Here is a 22,266-nt window from a genome sequence, read left to right as displayed (position 1 = left end):
CTTTTAGTATCCAGCCACGGCACATACTGGACCTAAGAACTATGTAAAGGCTACTGAAAGGTGGCTTCTTATGGGAGGACCCCAGGACACTGCAAGGTTGTCAAGCATGAGATCATACCCTGGCTTGCCCTTCATTTGATACATGACCTTGGACAAGTATCTGAGCCCCCCTTTCCTCCTCCAGTCTTCATTACAGATCAATGAGATCATGCCTGGAATAGACCAGAGCCACAAGGTGAGAGCGCTCCCCTCCCGGCTCTTCTCCATTTCTCCAACTTGTAAAATTGTGATAAATGAGGAGTACACGAAAACACAAGAAAAAGATAGAAGGCCAGTAAAGATATTTCCTCTTCAGTTTATTCTTCCCTCGGTTGTTTAGGATGCCGACTGGCTGTTTTTTTAGTGTGACAGGAAGTAAAAGGTAAAGACATAGAAAGAGAAGGCTGTACGGTGGCAGGGGGGCATGGGGCCCTGGCCACCCCCGGGTACCTGTGAGCTTCAGGGGAACCCCACTCTGTAGGTGATGGGCTGTCCACAAGATTTCAAGACACCATTGCTGACTCACCAGTTTTAGGGGTGTTCTTGTGACCTACCCCAACACAGCTCTCACCTAGGGCGCAGGGAGACTGAAGTTGGAGGCGGATACACCAGATGTCCCTCTGAACCAGGATGAGTCACAGTGCCTGAGAGCCAGGGTCAGGTAGGAAAAGGTTTGGAAGCCTCAGGAGAGTCGCACTGTGGAGGCTGGAATTGCTTGGTGTGCTTTCGTTTTAAAGTGAGCTTTCCCAGTCCTAAAACATGGGGAGCCTGAAGGGCCAGGGTTTTCAGAGGGAGAGAGGTAGATAACCAGAGGATCGTGGCCACTCACCCCAGAGCTGGCTCCTTCTAAGCCCCCAGTGGACTGCTCCTTAGGCTTATGGATCCGTAAAGAGCAAAATGGGAGGTGGGAGGTCGCTGGTCATGTCCTCCTGGTGCCTGACCTGGGAGTAGAGATGTTGGGCGGGACAGCCATGGGACAGCCTCCCAGTGCTGAGGAAGACTGGCTTGGGTGATGACCCCAGGATGTTGCCTTTGGCCATTCTGTGCCTAAACATGGGGAGGTCACAAGGGAACCAAGTGCGGTTATTTTGGGATTTTCTCTTTCCTTATGAGGTCTTGTGCTGGGTACTTCTTTTAATTCCCTCCCGAGGTGCCCTCAGAACAGCAGTCCTAACGCAGACGTGCTTCCTTCTCACAGACCCAAATCTGCAAGTTCAGAGTGAGTCCTCTGGCCCTTTCTTCTGGGAGGTGCAGGTTGAATATCCCTTATCCCAAATCCTGGGTCCCAGAAAAGTTTTGGATTCTCTAGAATTTCTGGATATTTGCATATACATAATACCATGCCACCCAGTCTAAATATGAACTTTGTTTCTCCAGACGGCCTGAAGGTACTTGTATATAATATTTTCAATCCTGTACATAAAGTAGTTGATTTTGTGTACTTTGGACCAGAAATCAGGGATGGGGTTTTCCACTCGTGACATCATGTTGGTGCTCAAGGTTTCAGACTTTGGAGCACTTCAGATTTTGGATTTCCAGACTGGGTTGCTCAACCTGTATTACAGGATGTTCACATGAATTTACAGTCTGGGGAGAGGAAGTTTGCAGGTAAGATTCGGTGGGAAAGGAAGTTCAGATTTCAAAAAATGTACAACTGGCGTTTGTGTAAGTTGTGACTCCAGTGGCCCTTGTGCCTCTTACACTGACTCAGTTATTCTGAAATGTTGTCCAGGAGCCTTTAATTTCTCTGAAGTCAGAATACATCCAGCTGACCTAGACAACCTGGTACAGACCTGCCTTTTCTTGTCCAGGATTGTGCTTCCTTTACTGAGCACATCACTGAGCATCTGCTGTGAGCTGGACCCTTTACTGGGGTGCTCTCCTATGCTGGAGTATCCATCATGCAGTGGAGAGGACTAGCAACCTCCTCGAAAAGAAACAGATGGCTGAAATGACCGTGCGTTTGGTTAATAGCATTGTCTAATGCTCTGATAACATGGTGACAATTTTTAGTTGCCTGTGAAAGAAATTAACATATTTGATTTTTTGCTTGTGTTTGTTAACATGTACCTCATCTCATAGGTTTTTAGGGATATTGCTATCAGTGGTCTAAAGTGTCCGTTTATAAACCTGTGAATTTCCTGGCTATTGCTTGTTGGTTGAACAATTTCTGTTGCAAGTGGCAACATCCTTGTGCGGCCCTCCCCAGGAGGTCCTTCCTATTTGAACTTGGGCTTTGGTACTTCTCCAAGGGCCTCTCTTCTCATGGGGGACACTATGTGAGACTGTTCAGAATCAGTCTGCCGCTTGGGATGTGTTCGGTGCTGGAACAGCTGCACAATTACAAATGCTTCTGTCACTTGAGGGGTAGGTGCATTATCGAGGTACACAGGGTGGTCACAGGAGTCTCAAGGCTCACCTGCTCTGTCACATGGCTGTGGGACTGGAGTTTGTAAGTCCCAGTGCAGTGGCAGGAGAGACCATGGCACCAGGGAGGGTGCCAGCTTTTCTGTGTCAACTGGTGGCTTGGGGTCTGAGAACCCTATCGTGGGATGTTTGTGAAACATAAACACAGGACACTTAATGTTGGGAAAATGATCGCTTTTGTTTTCTAACCTCTGTCTCTCTGTTCTGACCCAGGTGCAACATTAGAAGAGATAAACCAGCACTGGGACTGGCTGGAGCAGAATCTCCTCCATACTTTGTCTGTCTTTGATAATAAAGATGACATTGCCAGCTTTGTCAAAGGGAAGGTAAAGGTAGGTTCCTTGATCCTAACCTTTCTTTCCATCTTGCTGGCAACTCTGTGATGTTTTGAACTCTGCAGTGTACCCACAGTTTTCACCAGTCTAAGTACACTTTTTGGCTTAATGCAGAAAGCCAAATTAGTTTAATTTGTCACCTGTCAGTCTTTGCAGTCCAGAAAAATACACCTGAAATTAAAAAACAAACTTCATTCTTGGATCTAGTTCCTGTTATCCTTTACAGATGTAAAGGTCCTTTTTGTTCTTGGCGGGGCGGGGGAATCCCATAAAGTTAAGATTTCTGTTTTTACAGAGCAACACGTTATTTTCTTCTCGAATTAGTTATTCCTGACTTTTTTGCAGCTGTACCATTCGTCACCATGTTGGACCTAGTGCTTCCTCCTGCTAATGGTGAATATTTGTTCTTCCGATGTTAATTAAATGGAATTAAAGCCAATTAAGCTTCAAGAAGGCATGAGAGGAATATTGGGGAGGTATTTGAATATAACTCCTGCCAGTTATATTCTTATAGAACCCATCTTGCTACAGGAACATGATGGGTAATTGGTGCTTTAAGATCCTATTGGGCAGGGAGACGGTTCCTCATTCTCAAGTTCACTCTCATTACACATCTGAACACATAATCCCGCAGTACAGTCTTCTTCCCTTGGGATGAAAGGGCCCAAATACTCTGCCTTTCCTCCCTTTTCCTGTCCCTCCTTCCTCCCCTTCAGTCCCTTTCCTCTTTTCAGCTGATCCCCAAATGTGGAATGAAACCAGCAAAATTGTGCTGTCTACATAAATGAGTATGCCACAGTGAGTCCCACCTTTATGTATATCTATAAAGCATCCATTTAAAAAAACAATAAATAGGAGGAAGACCTGTAAAGTAGAAAGCACTGGGGACTGAATGGAGCACATTATATTCCATGTATTTACGATTATGCCAGAATTAACCCCACTACTGTGTATAACTGGAATGCAATAATAAAAACATTTAAAAATCCCAGACAGTGGATTTGTTTTCCTCAAAACAAAACTTAAGAGTTACAGCTTTTAGTAAAGGGTGTCAAAGCGAATTTTTTATTTTAAAGGAAAAGGGGACTGGGATGTTTTCAGGACCAGAGAAGAACAGAGGTGACCCAGGCAGCCAGGGCTTTGCATCCAGGACATGACCCCTGGCCTGTGGGTAAGAGCGGGCCTGGGCCATGGTGTAAGACACACACGGCTCTCGGGTCACTCCTCATCCAGGCCTTGATGGACTGTGGCTCAGTGTCCTGTGTCAGGTGGCACAGAGCATTAGCAACACTTAACCTGCCTAACACTTAACCTTGGTCTAACGTGGACTGTCGTGGTTTTTTGATTTAGATATTTCCCTTAATTGGGAGGAAGGAAATTCATTTCTGATACACTGATTTTTGAAACCCTTCTGTAAAAGAAGAAAAGTGTTCCACTAACCTCCTAGGTTCTGTGGCTGAGGCCCTGGAAATGACACTGACAAAAGACAGATTAATAAGAGAAAAACAGTTAATTTTGTGCATGTAGAGTAAATACTCATGGCAGAAACTCTGCAAGAGTAACTCAGAAGGGGGATTGGAATCTGACCTTTCACAGCATCTTAAGGAAAAACAACAAATTGGCAGAGGAATGATGGGACAGGAAAGGGGGTTCAGGCTTCTGGGGTGGCACAGTGTGAGGAAGGTAAGCATACCGAGAGAAACGAATGGAAGGTCAGGGCGTCTTTGAGAAGCTGTGTGAGTCCTTGGTGGTGCTGAGATCTAGAGGTCGGAGTTGTCTCCCGGAGGCAGAGGCGGAAACACCTGTGGAGACAGAGATTCCCTCCTGGTTTGGGGCACTAGGGGAAGGCAGAGAGGCTTTTTGGTACCTAGTCTTTTGGGTTTATCACTTATCTTCAGCTCAAAATAATCCTTATGCTAAAGTGGCATATTTGGGGGTGACAATATTGATCCATGACACCTCAAATCTAATATTCCTTAAAAGAAAGAAAGGAAAGAAAGAAAATCGGAGGAGGTGGTGCTGGGGGACGTCTAAGAGTACAGCTTAGTATTTGCTCCCTCCTCTCCTTTGGCCAAATGCAAAGGATCTGAGGTTTGGGGCTTTCCTGCCCATATCCTGGACACTTGGCTGCTCCAAAAACTTGAAAAAATCCCTTCTGCTTCAAGCTGTACCTGTGACCAGACACTGCAGCCCATGAAGGTTGGGAGGTCGCATGGCCACCATCCTGGCTGTGTCTGGAGCCTCTGGATCCTGTTCTCAGCCAGGCCTGTTGCTCTAAAGCCTAATAAGTCATGAAGAAAACCATCAATCTCACCAGCCCTTAGGTTTATTTTAAAAGTCATTTAAAATTAGATTATTTTAATGTTATGCCCGAGTTTAATTTCTAAAATAGCTTATACAGTGAGGATTTGGAGCACCCCCACCCCCCGAAAAGCAGCCTCGTCTTAAGGAACATAGACTCTCATAGACAGTCCTATAAAACAAAAATGAAAACATTAATTTAAAAAAAAGGGCAGGTAACCACAGATTGTCACCCATTATAAACAGGCCACAGATCTACCACCACCGCAGATCACGAAGGCCCTTCTTATTAGTGGTTATTGGCAAAACAATTGTCGTGTCAGAGTCCTTGTGCCCTCTGCTGTCTCCTGCACACCCAGGGCTCGGGAAGTTCTGGCCTCTGGAAGCTGGGCCACGGTCCCCCACTCTGCCTTCACAAACTGTAGACTGTGCAGTGGCAGTGCCGTGCATTAGGCTTTGCAGAATCCTCCAGTCAGCGTTTTGCCAACCTCCTTGAGCTTAATGAAGACCTTTGTCAGTGTTTTAAAAAGCCTAATTCTTATCTCCCATTTGGGTTATTCTTCAGGGTTGATGTGAGTTCACACACCAGAACCCATCGCTGGGTCCTTGTTAGGAAGCTTTCCCTCATGTAACAAATGCCTGAGAAAATCGGCTTAGGAAAGGTTCATTTAGGCTCACAGTTTTGGAGGTTCCAGTCCATGATTGGTTGGCCCAGTTGCTTTTGGGCCTGTGGCAGGACAGCACACCATGGCAGGGGCTTATGGCACAGCAAAACTGTCCACCTCATGGTGAGCCAGGAAGCAGAGAGAGGAAGGGACTGGGGTCCCGCTGTCCCCTTCAAGGGTAAGGCCCCAGTGACCCAGGGACCCCACCTTATAGGACCCCACCTTATAAGGCTTCACCAATACACCAGCCTGGCAAATGAGCCTTTAACACCTGGGCCTTTGGGAGACTTTGAAGATCCAGACTGTAGCATCAGTGTAGGGAGGATTTGGAAAATAGTTTCAGAATTGAAATTCTCAAACTCTTAGAAGTCAACTGATTCAGCCCCAGCTTCATGGACAGTAAGTGGCAGAGTGAGAGTCTTGTCCTTGGGTTTTGTAACCTCATGATGGTTAATGGATCCCTGCTGCTTTTTTCTGGCGGAGGTTCTTTCTGGGTAGTGGACAGGGGTGGGTGTCATGGAACTGGCACAGATTCCTCAAGTGCCTCGGTGCATCCACCCTTCGTCTTCCTGTCCTTTCCCCTCTCTCCTTACCTTTGCCCAGCTCCCTGGATAAAGGCCCCCATCTTTCTGTGTCTCAGGCTCTGATTGCTGAGGAGACCAGCAGCAGGCTTGCTGAGCAGGAGGAGGAGCCTGAGAAGTTCCGAGAAGCCCTGGTGAAGTTCGAGGCCAGGTTCAACTTCCCCGAGGCAGAGAAGCTGGTCACCTACTACTCTTGCTGCTGCTGGAAGGGCCGGGTGCCCCGCCAAGGCTGGCTGTACCTCAGCATCAACCACCTCTGCTTCTACTCCTTCTTCCTGGGCAAGGAACGTAAGTGAGGCCTGTCCCGGCATCTGCAGTGATTTCGTCCTTCAAGATAAACTTGGCCCTGGGGATGCTTGGCATGGCTCCCCAGAGAAGCCATTAAAGGACACATTCACAACAAAAGATTTAAGTGGATGGTTGAGATGACAGCAGGTGATACTGGATTAATTTCCAAATGACTTGTGCAGATAATTGAGTTTAATTATACATGCTGCAACTGGGGAGCTTGATTTTTGAGACAATTCATTTTTCAGCTGCCTTTGAAAGCCTATCTTTGTAGCTTACTTTAAATAGCTACAGAAGGGCTTTTACTAACATCGATTACGTGGAAAATACAGTATCATATCTGATGGCTGAGTATTTCTAAAAGAATAGAAAGTATTCTTGCATCTTTTTTTTAATAGTTGTAGATGGACACAATACCTTTATTTTATTTATTTATCTTTACATGGTGCTGAGGATTGAATATATGCTAGGCAAGAGCTCTGCCACTGACCTACAGCCCCAGCCCTATTCCTCCTTCTTACTGCAGAAGGACATCTTTTAAAATTTGCAGCCTTGAACATTATAACTGCTGGAAATACAGTCACAGAATTGTTTTCCTGGGTGACCTGAGAACCAGAAAGAATTGATGGACATTTCACCTGTTTAGCTAGCAATGTCTTAGGTGACAGCATTCCCACAGGGAAAAGCTAAGCCACATGTGTCAGTTGTGCGTTCAAGGCTTAAAAAGCCATTGCCATGGAAACTGCTTTCAGAGCCAGGTGTTTCCCGTGCCTGTGCTGGGGGGACAGATGCTGCACACACACGTGGCACCAGAGGGAGGCCTCCTCTGAATGTCTGCGCGTGCTGTTTTCTCTTTCTGTCCCACCAGCCTTGGTTCGGATGCTTGGGACCCCACCCCATGTGCACAGTCCTTTCCTGACCTTGCTTGCAGTGGGCTCTGGCCTAACCTTGGCCATCCTTATTTTGTTCTTTCTGAAATGCTTTTCAAAATGAACTCCCTGCTTCTCCCTGTCTTCAGACTCAGCCCATTTGGAAACTCCTGTTTGTCTTCAAAACCCAGTTCAGCTTGGCCCCTCCATGATGCCTTCCTTGGGCCCCACATAAATGACACCATATCTGTGTTTCTCTGCTGGGTTCCATCAGGTTGGTGGTTGATTGTTTGTAGGTTGGTTTCTCCTGCTGGTGAAACCAACAGGAGAATGCCAGGCTCTTCACCAAGCCGTCACATAATGAGCTGACGTTGACAGCGCAGAGGCCGTGAGTGCAGGTGTGAGACCAGAAAGAGCTGGGAAAGCGTATTCTCAGACCCAATATAGAAATGAGGCCGTTTAAAATTCTAAAAGCACTGAAAATGGTGCTGCTAAATAAATGGAGAGAAATGTTAGAAATATGACATTCCTTCCCACTTTGACTTGAAAAGGAAATGAATTATTTTTGGACACTAATGATTGTCACTAAACCTAATTATGTTAGGATGATGATATTTGGAAAAAATTAATGAATTCTAATATTTACTCATGTTTTCCAACTTAGTTCTCTCTCTTTGACGAGCCTGCTATCAGATGCAAGACTTTATCTTCTCCCCCTTTCCTCTGTGTTAGCCCACTACCCATTACTTTATCAAAAACAGTTCTGGGAATAGAATATTTAAGAATGTATTATCTGGGGGCTGGGTTCTAGCTCAGTGGTGACGCACTTGCCTCATATGTATGAGGCCCTGGGTTTGACCCTCAGCACCACATAAAAAATAAATGAATAGATAATAAAGGTACTGTGTCCATCTACAACTAAAAATATTTAAAATTGTATTACCTGTACAATATTACTTTATTATTATTTGTAGATCTGAGGATTGAACCCAGGGCTCTCGACTATTGAGCCCCCCTTTTAAAAAAAAGTTGTTTTTTTTTGTTTTGTTTTGTTTTGTTTTTGAGACAGGGTCTTGCTAATTTGCCTCAAACTTGGGATCCTCTGCCTCCCGAGTCCCTGGGATTAAAGGTGTGTGCCACGGCACCTGGCTAATTTTCTGGCAGTGCTGGGAATCAAACCCAAGGGCTTCACACATGCTAGGCAAGCGCTCTAGTACTGAGCCACATTCCAGCACCTACTTTCTTTTTCTTTCTTTGTTGCCCAAACTCTTTGGCTGGCCTCAAATTCCTGGGCTCAAGCCGCCCACCTGCCTCAGGATCCTGGGTAGCTGGCAGGTACACACGCTATGCCTGACTGTGCTGTATTACTTTAGAATTTTATAAAAACTGCTTGTACTGTCTTCACAGCACAACAAAAGTCATCTGACACAGACTACATGTTCAGCCTGTTTCTGTAAAGGAGATCATGAATAATCCTTTTTTACACTCCTTTGTCCTATATCTTGATCTGTGAGTGCTGCTTTGAAACTAGAGTTTGTGCTGAGAAACTTTTGCATGACTGTTTAAATATTTTTGAAGATGCATGCTGTTGGTATCCCAAAATGATGTTCCTTGAAAGTACGCAGTAGCCGGCAACCTGGTAGAGTTCACTTCGGTTTTAAGAAAACCATTGGCCTGTGGGCTGGGTTTCCACCAGCAGCTGTCAGGCAGTTCTGTGCTCCTCTCCCCTGTGCTGACTTTGAAGACATTTGCAATTTAGCTTCAATGAAAAAATAAGACTTTGGCTTGTTACTTGCCGATGCATTCCAGTTTGGCTCAAACTTTATGGTGCAATCTGAATTTGCACCTTTTCTCTTTCAGTCAAACTTGTCATCCCTTGGGTCGATATCCAGAAACTGGAAAGGACATCCAATGTCTTTCTGACGGACACCATCCGAATCACCACGCAGAATAAGGAGCGCGACTTCTCCATGTTTCTGAACCTGGATGAGGTCTTTAAGATCATGGAGCAGCTGGCAGATGTGACGCTCCGGAGGCTGCTGGATAATGAAGCCTTTGACCTGGACCCCGATCTGCAGGAGCCAAGCCAGATCACCAAGAGGTACAGCTTCAGTCCCATGGTGTCCTTCAACTGCGTGCCCTTTTCATGTGCTTTGGTTGGCCTAGGTTTTGAGGTCTTTACCCTGTGTCCCCAGGGCATTGGTTCCAAGCCTCTGTGGATGCTCAAGTTTCTTTGATAAAATGGCAAATGGCATAGTATTTGCATTGGAATCTTTTTTTTTTTTTTTTTTTTGTGGTGCTGGGGATTGAACCCAGGCCCCTGGGTTGGCAAGGGCTGAACCACTGAGCTACACCACAGCCCTCATCTTTTCATATTAAATCACTTGACATTATTTTGATACTTTTGTCATCAATAGAATAAGCCAGTATTCTTTACAATTTGACCCAGGTCAACACCAGTCCTGGAGATTCTTAGGGTAGTTGCTTACCATGTCACTTTAAGGAATTCAGCTTTATCTTCAGAAGTTCAAAACATGATGTTTGAGCTGGACATTGATTTCAGGTTTGTGGATCATAATTGGGTAACTAACTGCAGTACTGATATCAAGGTGAACTGTTATGAAAGATCCTTAGAGAAATGAGCAACCATAGAGTGCTGTTCTGGCTAAAGTTTTTTGATATAGTTACAGAATCACTACTGATCTGAGACTGCTAGTCATTATAATGGAAACATCATCATTTTCAGGTTGCAGTTCAGTGCCATTAGGTACATTCGCACTGGCACATGACCTTTCTCACTGCCCATTCCAGAGCTCTTCTTACTTGGTAAAACTAAAACTCTACCTACTAGACACTAACTGCCTGCTCACCCTTTCCCAGCCCCTGATGACTCTCATTCCTACTGTCTGTGAAATCGACTGGATCTCTCACACAAGTAGACAGCATTCAACTTTTTCCTTGGGCTTATTTCACTTAATATAATGTCTTCAAGGTTCATCTCTGTCATAGCATGTGTCTGAATTTCTTTCCTTTCCAGGGCTGAAGAATAATCCATTGTACGTGTTCACCGTATCGTGTTGATCCCCTCATCTTCGCGTGCACACTTAGGTTGCTTTTGCTTCTTGTCTGCTGGGAATGATGCTGCAGAGAGCGTGGGCATGGCACTAATCTCTCTGACACCTGCTTTCAATACTCTGGAGTATTTTTTTTACACAGAAGTGGAATTGACAGATCAAGTATTTCTATTTTTAATTTTTAAAGAAACGTTAGTCATTTACTTTACAAAATGTTTATCTGTTTTAACATTCCTGCCCCCCCCACCTTTTTTTTAATTGACGTCTCTTGAAACTATTCCAGGAGATGAGGAAAACATGGCTATATTGCTTCTGCTTGTGAGGCAGTTCAGTCCTAAGGCATCTGAGAGTCTTTGCAGGGCCATCAGCAGAATCTCGTGATTTTTCTGAGCTGCATTACGTGGGCTAGATGACATGATGACAGATCGAGCATCCCTAATCTGAAAATTTGAAATGTTCTGGAATCTAATTTTGGAGCATTTTTTTATTTCGATTTTTGAATTGGGGATACTCAACTGGTAAAATCTACCTAAATCTTGTAAAATCTGAAAAACTCTGAAATTTGAAACTCTCCTGGTCCCAAGCATTTTGAATAAGCTCGACTCAACCTGCAGTTCATTCAAAGCTGTAAGGTCTAGTGTCTAGTGTTAATGCAAAGAATCACTTAAAAAACAGAAGATCTCTTGTTCCCTAAACACATGCACTTTCTTCGGAATGTGGCGGGGGAGGGGTACGTCTTCCTAATTAGTGGTCCATGAACAGCAGCCATGCTTAGCGTTTAGTGTATTCAGAAAGATCTCAGATCCCTTCCAGCTCTGCATGTTTATTTCAAACTGATCATGTGTTGCCCCAAGGGAGCAAAAAGAAAAAAAATGAAATGTTCTTGGTGGATTTCTTTTTGTTTTTTCAAAATTGGTAAGATTCCAATGAATTCCACATGGTTTGGGGTCACCTCTGATGGTGTGACAGTTCTTTTGAAAGATGGAGTGGTTCTTGGTGTCATTTCCTTATGAAAGAGACTGTTGGGGCCCTGACATTTAGTTTTGATTCCTAATCCCAAGGGCTCATGTCCCTCTTGGCTCCAGGACCCCTAATATGGTCTACATCTGAGACAACCCAGTATGGTGGCAGCCACACTGTCCTGTGTGTTTTCCTGTGTCCCTGAGATAGTTGGTATCTAGGTCCTTTGACTCCAGCTGACAAAGCTCTGTTAAAAATGAAAAGGCACACACATAAGCAGCCTGAGGAATCGGGTTTGGGGTGTACGCATAATGAGGCTCACACCCACCGCTAGTTAAAGCCTGATCCTTTCCTGGGCTAGTGTCAGGCGTGGGAGGCCAGCTGTCAGCTGATGGCCAGTGTGTGCTGGTGACCCCACAGGCAGCAGGATTCAGGTGATGTCCTCGCCATTGTTGAAGCTCCACTTAAGGTGTGGCATTTTGGGTTTGGGGCAAAGTGAGGAAAAAAAGGGGAAGAAGGACGGTCTAGCACTTCACTCCCTTCTGACAAATCACATGTTTTGGAAGGAAGATAATCGGCGCCGGCAGTCTTCATTCTTGTTGCAGAACTCAGGGTAATTCCACAAGGCTGCCCCAACCTCCCCCCACTTTCTACTCTGGGTTCTGTTAGAGAAAAGGACACAAAGGTTCTTGGAGTGGCCAGTGGTTGAGCTTCCCGTGCCCACGGGTACCCAGGGCTGACCCTGGGGCTCAGAGTGGGATTCTGGCCCCCAGCTGTCAACTCCCGGGTCAGTGACTTCCTCCCAAAGCAGAGCCCCATGCTGGTTCTCCTCTGCAGCCTTTGTCATGGCGACGCTGGTTTAAACAGGTAATGACAGTCCATGTGGCCTCCTGACAGGAGAGCCCAGGTCTCCAAGTTTAGGAAAACAAGCTCTTCGTTGTGCTCAGGGTACAGCAGACATGCTGGAATGCCCCCCAGGCCCTCTGTGGCTGGTCCCCTTTCACTTCCTGTCCCAGATAACAGCTTTCAAATAGTGCCCGTGGGGCCACGGACTAGATAAGGCAGCATCTGATGTCCCATCAGTCACCATTGTCCCTTGGTCACTCCAGTGGGATTTATGGACCAGGACAGAGCATGGCACATACGTGCAGGGGATTGAGAGCATGAGCTGACCTGTCATTGTCCTGGGATGGGACAAGGGAGAGCTGCAGGCTCAGGGCTCATCCACTGCTCACAGTACAAAGTGATCTGGCCCCGGGCTTCTCAGGTTGTCATCCCAGAGCACAGGGGGCAGAGTGACCGAGGGGAGGGGTTGGGGAATAAGTGGATTGATCCTGTTGTTTCTAAACAAAAATATCCTGAAGCTGGAATCGCGGGTGTAATGAGAGGAGGTGGTGGAGGTGATAGTCTTCCTAAATCTGATTTCATCTGTTCAGACTGGCTGGAAATGCTGGAGGAAACTCAGTGTAGTGAGTGGAAACTTTCCCACAGTAAACCTTCCCTCTGTCGGTGTGTAAGGCGGGCAGTGGCCACCAGGGGTGAGTGTCCTCAACAGTGCACCCTCGTCCCTGGCTGTCAGATTTCGCACCCCACTTTAGTCTTCCCCCGCCTACCCATCCCCTTTCCTGCCAGTCCCCTTGGGCCCCCACCAGGCATGTCCTCTTCTGTCTGGCCTTTGTGAACATGAGCAGTAAGACATCTCTGGGGCCCCTGAGCCCTGCCAGCCCCACCTCTCAGGGGAAGACCGCATCCCCCCACCACAGCTCTGAAGCTGCAGGGGGTCTGCTCAGGTTATTGTCTCTGGGGCAGGATGGCTGGAAGATCATGAAGACGGAACTTTTCTCTGGAATGAGAAGGGTGTATGGATTCTGTGTAGTCAGCTTTGGGTCCCTGTGACCAAAATGCCTAACAAGAGCAGCTTAGGGGAGGAATAGTGTACCTGGGGCTCATGATTTCAGAAGTGTCAGTGCATAGATGGCCAAGTCCATTGCTCTGGGCCTAAGGTGAGGCAGCACATCATGGCGAAAGGGTGTCATGGAGAAGGACTGCTCCGTTGTTAGCACGTGGGAAGCATGGCCAGATGGAAGAGGCCATGCCTAGTGGGAGACAAAGGAGAATGGCAGGAAGGTGGGAAGGGGACACAGGGAACATGTACCCTTCCAGGGCAGCCCAAAGTCACCCACCTCTTCCAGCCAGGCCCCGCCTGCCCACATTTACCACCCAGTTAGTCCATTCAAAGTAGGAGGGGCTGAATAGGTCACAGCTGTCACAATCTAATCATCTCACCTCTGAATGTTCCTGCATTGACAGGAGATTTGGAGGGGGGGACACCTCATATCTAGACCACAGCAGATGCCCTATGATGTCAAGGTCCTGGTCTCTTCAAGATGTAGATGGGATTTCCAAAGTAATTGAGGGGGCTCTGGTGTCCTTGGAGGTCACCTTCACATGGCACCCATTGTCTGAGGGTAGGTGAGCACTGTGTCCCATCCTGCAAGTGGTCCTGGGCTCCCCGCCGTGTGCTATACAAGGGGGCACATGGCAGCAGCATCCTGCCATCTGCCATCACAGGAAAGACGTTTCGAGCCACACACATTTGATAAATGAGACTCTTTTGTGCCGACTAGGACTCTGAGGAACACCACGTGTGGCTGGGCTTTCTGCCCGTTTCTGGATTGCTTATCCTTGGCATTTCCCAGGGTTCAAGTGCACAGTGCATGAATTTGGGGTGGGTACATAACTAAGAGCCGCTGGAAGAACCTCTGTGTGTCCCGTAGGAAGCAGGCTGACCTCAGAGGACCTCTGGCCCTCCCTTATTCCAGAAGGGCAGGGGTGGTGGCTCAGCTATCTCATCTAGTGTGCACATGGGAAATACTTAAATGCTGATCTAACAGGGGAGGTGACCTACCCCAGCCTGCAGCACAGCCTGAGTTCTGGGAAGCATTTGGCCTCCATGCAGCCTTAAGCAGACATACAGCAGGCTCATGTATGTGCACCGAGCCCAGAGATGAAATGAGAGTTGGCATGTAAGACCCAGATGGAGTTCTTCCTAAATGCATTCTTTAAGGTTGATGAGAGAAGAGAAAGGAAACCTGTTTTCTATTCATGTTTACCTAGACCATTAGGGACAAATTGTCTGGATTTGTAGAAAAACAAGTAAATTATCTACATCTAAGTTTATTGGGTCTGAAGTCTTAGAAATTAAACTTGGGGTTTTGAAAGGTATTCATAGTAGTCTAGAACTTCCTGCATATTGGCATGTGAGATTATATGTATTAATTTTAGCATCAACAAACTTGCAGTTGTTTCTTCACATTCTGATCATCACTTTTTTTTTGGGGGGGGGGGTACTGGGGATTGAACTCAGGGACACTCGACCACTGAGCCACATCCCCAGCCCTATTTTGGATTTTATTTATTTTATTTTATTTATTTACAGGGTCTCACTGAGTTGCTTAGCGCCTCACTTTTGCTGAGGCTGACTTTGAACTTGTGATCCTCCTGTCTCAGCCTCCTGAGCCACTGAGATTACAGGCTCATCTAGTGGTGTGTGCTAAGTCAGAGTGGTTTGTGGCACCTTCTAGTGCTGGTTTCAGCTGAAGCTCTCCTGGTGTGACAGCTTTGTCCTGTGCACACAGCAGCCCTGCAGGCACCAGGCTACAGCTGCTCTTTCCTCCTGGGGGTGCCTCTGCTGTCAGCTCCACCTTCTCAGTGTTGGGACGTGGGCTGGTCTATGGAGGAGAAGCAGAGGCTGTAAGTACAGAAGGTCTGAGAGGCAAGTTGGGGCTAGTGAGCTTGGGTTTCAGAAAAGGGAATTGATACATTCAGCATCAAAACTACCACCTGCCTGGGAACTGAAAGGGTGGTCTCTGGTCTCCACGAAGAGCTGCTTTCTCACCAGGTCACTGTTTCACTTCACTTGTGCTAGAAATGTCACTATGTGCCTCCCACATGCTTAGTAAGTGGCAGCAGACTGCCTTCTACAGAAAGGGGAAGAAAGCGGGTCGTAAGTTCTTCTTCTGCTTTCTTTTTTGTATTGGAGGTTTCTGGTCTCTGGTTACCAAATGTGCTCAGAGGGACCGTGGACACTGGGTGTGTAGAACACCCAGCTGCCCCGAGGACAAGAGAGGCCAGGAACCAAGCTGGTGGCTGAGGAGGCAGGGGCACTGGAAAGGAAGCTGCCGTCCTCAGGAGGCCCCTCGCTCTTCACTTCAGGACTCGGGCGGCAACAGATAGGAGCCCTCCTGCCCTCTAGCTCAGGACTTCCTCGTGTGCCACTTCACTGGGTATGCTCCACCGTCTCCTGAGGGGAAAGGGAACTGTCCCTCGAGGGAGGAATCCATTGGTGCCAGAAGCACTACAGACGTGTGAAGGAGTGCCTCCACTGTACTTCCCTTAAAGCCATGTGGCCAGCATGTTTTGGGGACCACATAAACAAATTTAAATGATCCAATTCACTTTATTTGGATTATTTAAATTTATTTTAAATGGATACATAAAAACATAAGAATTGTACGTGTGTACACGAAATCCTCTGGTGTTTGAATGCTTCTATACATTGTGTGAAGTTTAAATCAGGCCAAACATAACTTTCTCCTCAAACATCATTTCTTTAGGGTGAAAAAAAATCAGAATCTTTTCGTCTAGCTTTTGAAGTGCACGGCGTGGGGTTGGTACCTCTGGTCCGCCTCTCTGCCCCCGCACACCTGAACTTCCTGCCCCTTCTCTGACTGGAACCACTGGTCAGCCTCTCCCCAGGCCCTGTTTCCACCGTTCTACCCTCGCCTGCCGTGAGGGCAGCTGTTTCAGATTTACATGTAAATGTGTTGGATGTGATGGCTCTCAGGGACTTAGGGTCATCCTGAGGGACCTCGCCTTCTGTTCTTGCAGCGTGTGAACTTCTGCGGTGCACGTGGCTTCCTCACGCTCCCTGGTGCTCCTCTGGAGAAAAGGAAGGCTCCATATTTTTTTTAATTGCAATGTGTGATTTATTGATTTTTATTTATATATGACAGTGGAATACATTACAGTTCTTATGACACAAATAGAGCACAATTTTTCATATCTCTGGTTGTATACAAAGTATATTCACACCAATTCGTGTCTTCATACCTGTACTCTGGATAAAAATGATCATCGCATTCAACCATCATTAATAATCCCATGCCCCTCCCTTCCCCCTCCAATCCCTCTGCCCTATCTAGAGTTCCTCTGTTCCTCCCATGCTCCCCCTCCCTACCCCACTATGAATCAGCCTCCTTATATCAGAGAAAACATTTGGCATTTGGTTTTTTGGGATTGGCTAACTTCACTTAGCATTATCTTCTCTAACTCCATCCACTTACCTGCAAATGCTATGATTCTATTCTCGTTTTTGCTGAGTAATATTCCATTGTGTATATATATATACCACATTTTTTTATCCAGTCATCGGCTCCATTTTTGACAGTCACATATGAACAATTAGCCCTTTTGGAGGGTGCTGTTCAGGTTTTTACAGTATCCAGGGGACCCTGTACTCACCACCACAGCAATGTGACATTTTCTTACCCCCTAAAGAAGCCTCATGTTCATGAGCACCCACTCCTTATTTTCCTTTCTGTCGACTCCTGTGTTGACATTTCCTATAAATGGAATCCGGCAACACGTGGTCTTTCTGTGTCTGACTTCTTTCCTTCAGCCTAAGGTTCCCTCGCTCCTTCCATTCATTCTTTCCTGTGATGGCTGAGTAATATCGACCCTGTTTCAGGGGAGGTACCACATTTTATTTATCCATTCATCAGCGGGTGGACATTTGGGTAGTTTCTACCTTTTGGCTGTGAATAATGCTGCTGTGAATATTTGGGTGCAATTCGTGGACGTAAGTTCTCGGTTCTGTTAGGCGTGCCCACCCGGGAGGGGATTTCCAGGTGGGCAGGGAGTCCACTCTGGCCTCTGTGGGTTCTGGCTGTCTGCCAGGGTGCATGCATCATGGGAGCGCTCCAGTTTCCCCGCCTCTCCACCGACACCTGTTACACTTATCCTCTGACTTTTCCACATTTGGATTTTCTGCCGTTTTTGTGGTAATTCTCAAACCGGGAAGGAGTTCATGGAATTCTTCCTGGTGGGGACGGTGTGCCCTGCTCCTGGTACTTGCTCAGAAGGTTGGCTATGAATCTGGATGGCTGTGGGGCTGACAGGCTCTGAGGGGTGTGACATTTTTTTTTTTCCAGTCACTAACTGTCAAGCTGTGCCAGTGAGTTCAAAAGTGGCTTTCTTTTCAGTCTTGTTTCTGCTCACCTTTCCACCTCTTCTTGACCTCTCCCCGCCTGTCCCCAGGGACCTGGAGGCCAGAGCACAGAACGAGTTCTTCCGAGCCTTCTTCCGGCTGCCAAGAAAGGAGAAGCTGCGTGCTGTGGTGGACTGCTCCCTCTGGACGCCCTTCAGTCGCTGCCACACTGCGGGGCGGATGTTTGCCTCTGACAGCTACATCTGCTTTGCCAGCAGAGAAGATGGCTGCTGCCATGTTGTCCTTCCGCTCCGAGAGGTAGACCCTGCCTCTCACCTCTTGACCTACTGTGCACCTCTGAGGCGGCCTTTTGTCATTTGAACCCATGTCATGGAGTCTATTTTCTGTTGCTAAAACGAAAACAAAATGCTTGATGCTGGGTACGCTTACTAACCAAAAAAAAAAAAAAAAAATTAAAAACAACAAAAAAACCTTATTTAGCCCCCAGTCCTGAGGCTCAAGAAGGTGGTGCCAGGTCAACTCCACTGAGGACCTCATGGTGAACAGTATCCCAGAGGCAGGATGATCACATGGTAAGACAGGAAATATCACGTGGTAAGACAGGAAGCCAGAAAATGGGGAGGGACCATTCTGTTATAACAGCCCCTCCTGTGGGAACTAACCAGGTCCCCTGTCCCTAGAGTTTCTTACTAGGCCTCAACTCTTAGAGGTTCCACCACCTTTTAATACTGCCCCATGGGGGACCAAGCTTTCAACACAAGAACTTTTGGGGGACACACTCAAGCCATATCACAGCCAGAGCAACTTGGGCTGTGAGATGAGGAACAGGGAGTGGGGACGTTTGCACTGTCTCACCTTCTAAAGATGGACATCTAGATGACCAGGCTTTAGGAGGGAAGAAGACCTGAATTACACCCTTACCCATTTGGCCATTGTTTTTCCTGCTGTTGCTATGGCAACCCGGAAGTTGCCTAGAAGTGATGGGGAAGAAGAGCATACTCCAACTTCCACATTATTGATGAAGCTGTTATTAAAAAGTACATGCCTAGCAATTAAAGCTTTTCCAACAGCTCTTAGGAAAGGATCCTCTTCTTTCGTTGCCAAAAAAGGAAAAAAGAAAAAGGCAAACTATAAAAGCTTCACCTTTTGAAAATACATGGCAAATTGTTTGGCTTTCATACTCTCCTGGAACTTTAGTTAAAAACTTAAAAATGCTTCCTTTTATGAGGCTCCAGTCCCTCCCATGGGGCTATGCTTCTCTTGTTGGAAATGGGAGGGTGGGCGACCTGAGTTGACTGCTACATCCAAGCCACTCAGTCCTTGGCTTCAGGCATCTCTGCTGAGATGGTACCACAGCTGTCACATCAAGACTTCTGGGTCTTGCTTCCTGTAGCATAGGTCCTGAGCCAGATTCTTTTTTTCTTTTTAAATATTTATTTTTTAGTTGTAGTTGGATACAATACCTCTATTTTGTTTATTTATTTTTATTAGTGCTGAGGATCAAACCCAGGGCCCTACACATGTGAGGCGAGCGCTCTACCGCTGAGCCACAACCCCAGCCCCTGAGCCTGATTCTTTAGAAAACGTTTTTTCCTTCATATGATTTCCCACCACCATGATATTATTATTCTGCAGTAGATGTCTTCATTTTGCAAGTATTATTTATCAGTGGAGCAAGAAATCCACAAGATGACTTCTATAGTAAAATAAATAAATAAATACTTTTGGTAACATGCATAGCATACAATTTACCTTCTAACCATTTTGTAAGTAGACTCATCCAGCATGTCACTTTGTGATTTGTTTATTCCATTACATAATGTCCTTAAGATTCATCTACCTTGGGGCTGGAGATGTGGCTCAAGCGGTAGCGCACTCGCCTGGCATGCGTGAGGCCCGGGTTCGATCCTCAGCACCACATACAAACAAAGATATTGTGTCCGCTGAAAAAACTAAAAAAAAATAAATATTAAAAAATTTTCTCTCTCTCTCTCTCTCTCTCTCTCTTAAAAAAAAAAAAAAAGATTCATCTACCTTGTAGCATATGTTAGAATTCCCTTCTGTTTGAAGGCTGAATAATATTCCATGGTAGCCTGCACCATGGTTTGCTTATCCATTCCTCTGTCCCTGGAGGTTGGGCTGCTACCACCTTTTGGTGATTGTGACAGATGCTTCCTTGCACACTTTTAAACCTTGGCACCAGGTCCTTATTGCCATTGTTCTATCTTAGGATAATTTATGAGCACGTACATGGAGGCCTGCCTCCCTTGTTTTTGCAGTACTTCTCTGTCATTAAGACAGTTTTTTCGTCAGTGCGTTGCAATTATACATAACAGTGGGAGGCGTTGCTACCTACTGGTACATGCACAGAATGCATGGTCAGCTTCATTCTCAGCACCTCCCCTTTGTGCGCCACTTTTTGCACCAGGTAGTGAGTATTGAGAAGATGGAGGACACCAGTCTGCTGCCCAACCCCATCATCGTCAGCATCAGGAGCAAGATGGCCTTCCAGTTCATCGAGCTCAAGGACAGAGAGAACTTGGTGGAGGGCCTGCTTGAGAGACTGAAGCAGGTCCACGCCAACCACCCTGTGCACTATGACACCTCAGCCAGTGACGAGGACATGGTAGGAGCATACAGCTTGGTGGCTTTCCCTGACGTGACAGTCCCTCTCTCACACCCCTGGGGCAATGCGCCCCAAGCACATGTGTAGAAAGGTGACCATTCGGGTGTGAGGGAGAATGTGTTGGAGATGACTGGTCTCCGGTGGCCAGGGGCATCAGTCTGGTGTCACCTTAGGTGTGCTGGGTGTCCTGCATGGGCATCACATAGGACAGGGGCTGCCGGGAGTCGCCCCACAGCTTGTAGGGTTGAGTGGGTGCACCCCGATTTGTGGGGCTGGTGGTTTGCTGCCTAGGTTGGTGTCGGGCTGGAGGGACTGTCGGGCGCCCTCCCTCCTCACAGGTTGTGGGGTGCTACCACACCCTGGGTTGGAACAGATGTCACCTGCTGAGAAAGGTTTTTCATCATCCTTATGGTGGGATGGCTGAAGAAATGGACCTGGGTCTGCCAGGGCCTCACCTTCTAGAACTTTCTTTGAAATATATTTTTTAAATGCATTTTTAATTAATACCTAATGATGGTGTATGTTTTCCTCTCCTGTTTTTTTTGGCCGGACAGACGTCACCTGTGTTTTACTCTACAAGCTTGTGCAGTGGCCACAAGTTTGGGGATCTTGAAATAGTGTCCTCTCAGAGCAGTGAGGAGCATGAAGACGAGAGCTCACCTCTGCACCCCGGGCCCCTGACCTCTGTCTTCCAGCCGTCGGGCAGCCAGAGCCCCGACTCCCGCCTGGTGGGTGAGGCTGCTCTGGCTTGCTGTGCCTTGGGCACTGGTGGCTGGGCAGTGACCACGGTGGGTACGACAGCTTGAGCACCAGCTCCCGAGGAGTAGGGTAGAGAGGTGGCCGGTGGCCTGGGGCAGCACGTGCCCCTCCTCCCTCTTCTCCTCATGGGCATAAGATGCAAGGGTCCCTCGAGGGCTCAGGCAGCGGGGGAGCCGTTCTCCCCAGGTCCTCCAGTGGCTCTGGGCTGTCTCGCTGTGTGGCTTGGGCAGCTGGCCATGCTGAGCCCATTGCTCCCTCCAGCCAGTAGCACCCATGAACTTCGCATCACAGGGTCCCACTGTGTGTCCTCGGGGACAAAGGGTCGCCTGTCCTCTAATTTTATGGACTAAAATTATTTTTGCTACATTTATAGTTTTTTCTTTATATGGAAAATGTGAGGCAAATAGACTCCAATTTGGTAAATAGACTACAAAAGGCACTTAAGAGACTAGAGCACTGGCAATGTCACAACCGTGGGGACCAGGTGGGGCTGCAGACGTCGTTATCCCAGGCGGCTTCTCCGTCACTGAGGCTCCTGTATAATCATTGTTAATTTTATTTATCCACACGGAACCTTTTCATTTGCTTTATGTATATATATTATATATATTTTGATGTATTCTACATATTTACATATCGATAAATATATTGTATATTTATGTTATATATCAATAAATATGTCAATATATAAATTATTCCTTAAATTCATAAACAATTTCCTAAGTGCAGGAAAATATTAGGCTTATGTGTTTCTCCCATTACTGGATAATGCAGATTATTAAAAGCACTTGTAAATATCTTATTTAAAAGCCCTAACCATTCCTGCCCTCTAGGGATAAAATGTTTTCAGTCATCTAGAGAAATAGTGTCTGTCTTGTTTCTGATACTGAGAGCCATCTTTTTAGGTTTCCATTTTCCTCCTGGCTGTCAGGGAGCTCAGGGCAAATTGTGACGCCTCTTGCTCCCCTGTGACCTGAACTGGCCTGTGTTATCACTTCATCATCTCAGTACCTCAGGGTTCCCGAATGTCCCCCAGTCCACCACCCTCCTGTCTGACCTGTGCTACTTTAGTATCTGGGTGGGTGTAATTTATTTATTTATTTGGTACCAGGG

The 22,266-nt window shown here is 46.7% G+C and overlaps 1 protein-coding gene across 3 annotated transcripts in view; it reads left to right on the top strand.

Moving 5' to 3' along the window:
- Positions 1-22,266, top strand: part of Tbc1d8 (TBC1 domain family member 8) — a 111,046-nt gene that overhangs the window by 68,272 nt on the left and 20,508 nt on the right. For 2 of the 3 annotated variants that reach the window (XM_077792150.1, XM_077792149.1), the window contains exons 3-8: positions 2,680-2,798; positions 6,408-6,636; positions 9,366-9,606; positions 17,858-18,065; positions 20,197-20,394; positions 20,949-21,122. In XM_077792150.1, coding sequence (XP_077648276.1) covers positions 2,680-2,798; positions 6,408-6,636; positions 9,366-9,606; positions 17,858-18,065; positions 20,197-20,394; positions 20,949-21,122 — 1,169 coding nt within the window. The remainder of the gene's footprint in view (positions 1-2,679; positions 2,799-6,407; positions 6,637-9,365; positions 9,607-17,857; positions 18,066-20,196; positions 20,395-20,948; positions 21,123-22,266) is intronic. The other variant, XM_077792151.1, reaches the window with a different exon arrangement.

Source organism: Urocitellus parryii, chromosome 12 (assembly GCF_045843805.1).
Source record: "Urocitellus parryii isolate mUroPar1 chromosome 12, mUroPar1.hap1, whole genome shotgun sequence".
Lineage (NCBI taxonomy): Eukaryota > Metazoa > Chordata > Mammalia > Rodentia > Sciuridae > Urocitellus > Urocitellus parryii.
The sequence above is the reverse complement of the archived record's forward strand: the minus strand, read 5'-3'. Positions and strand labels throughout refer to the sequence as shown.